This window comes from Antrostomus carolinensis, unplaced genomic scaffold, assembly GCF_000700745.2.
Source record: "Antrostomus carolinensis isolate BGI_N321 unplaced genomic scaffold, ASM70074v2 scaffold33882, whole genome shotgun sequence".
Taxonomy (NCBI): Eukaryota; Metazoa; Chordata; class Aves; order Caprimulgiformes; family Caprimulgidae; genus Antrostomus; species Antrostomus carolinensis.
In genome coordinates, this window is record NW_010302211.1 from 32,348 (window position 1) to 33,177 (window position 830).

Here is an 830-nt window from a genome sequence, read left to right on the forward strand (position 1 = left end):
AAACTGGTTGTCCCAGAAGCCTTGGGAGAGGAGAAGGAGGAGGAGGAGGAGGAAGAGGAGGAGAGCAGCTCAGCTCTCCGGGAGGGGGTAGTTCAAAGGGAAGCCCCCCAGGAGTTGAGCAGCTCAAGGGATGGAGACACCACCACCACCATCATCATCTTCCTCACTGGATGAGGTTGGGCTCATGGAAGCTTTCTTTTTTTGATGGGAAAATACTTAAAAGCAAGACTCAAAGCAGGGAAGGGAGTTCCAGGGAGGCAGGGTAAGCTGTAAAGATGGAATCCTGGAACAGAGAAGTATCAATTGGGTTGGAAAATGTAAAAAAAAAATATATTAAAAAAAAAAGCTCAGCTAATGGAAACCAGATGAGGTTCCTGCTTTGAGGGGGAAGCGTTAACTGTTGCTTTCCATCAGCCTCTGCAACGCTGGGGAGGGGGAAGTTGCTGCCTTTTAATTAAATAGCATTAAAAATGATCTAATTATAATTAATAAATAAGCCCTGGATGGTACCAGTGATTGCTCAGGCACAGAGATGCCACCTCCAGCAACCCACTAAAAAGAGTGGGGGTCCCAACCCCCCCAAAAAATGCTGAAATAAGGGGTGTAGACCCCACTATGAGGCAGGCAAAGAACCATCCCACCCAGTAACAACCCCACGGGAGAACTCATAGACCCCTCCACCCACCCACTCCCACGAGGGGACCCCCTTTCCCACAAGCATAACACTCACCTTATCCAAACAATTCACCTTCTCCGTGGGATAAACGATCTTCCCGCAACGAGCACAATTAGGATTCATCCTTAAAAAATAATATCCCGGCCCCCCCCCC

The 830-nt window shown here is 48.6% G+C and overlaps 1 protein-coding gene across 2 annotated transcripts in view; it reads right to left on the reverse strand.

Moving 5' to 3' along the window:
• The window catches only part of LASP1 (LIM and SH3 protein 1), a 31,079-nt gene extending 30,277 nt beyond the window's left edge, over positions 1 to 802 (reverse strand). For both annotated transcript variants that reach the window (XM_010163736.2, XM_029083960.1), the window contains exon 1: positions 731 to 802. In XM_010163736.2, the coding sequence (XP_010162038.1) occupies positions 731 to 799 (69 nt within the window). In that variant the 5' untranslated portion in view covers positions 800 to 802. The remainder of the gene's footprint in view (positions 1 to 730) is intronic.
• Between the last annotated feature and the right edge of the window lie 28 nt (positions 803 to 830).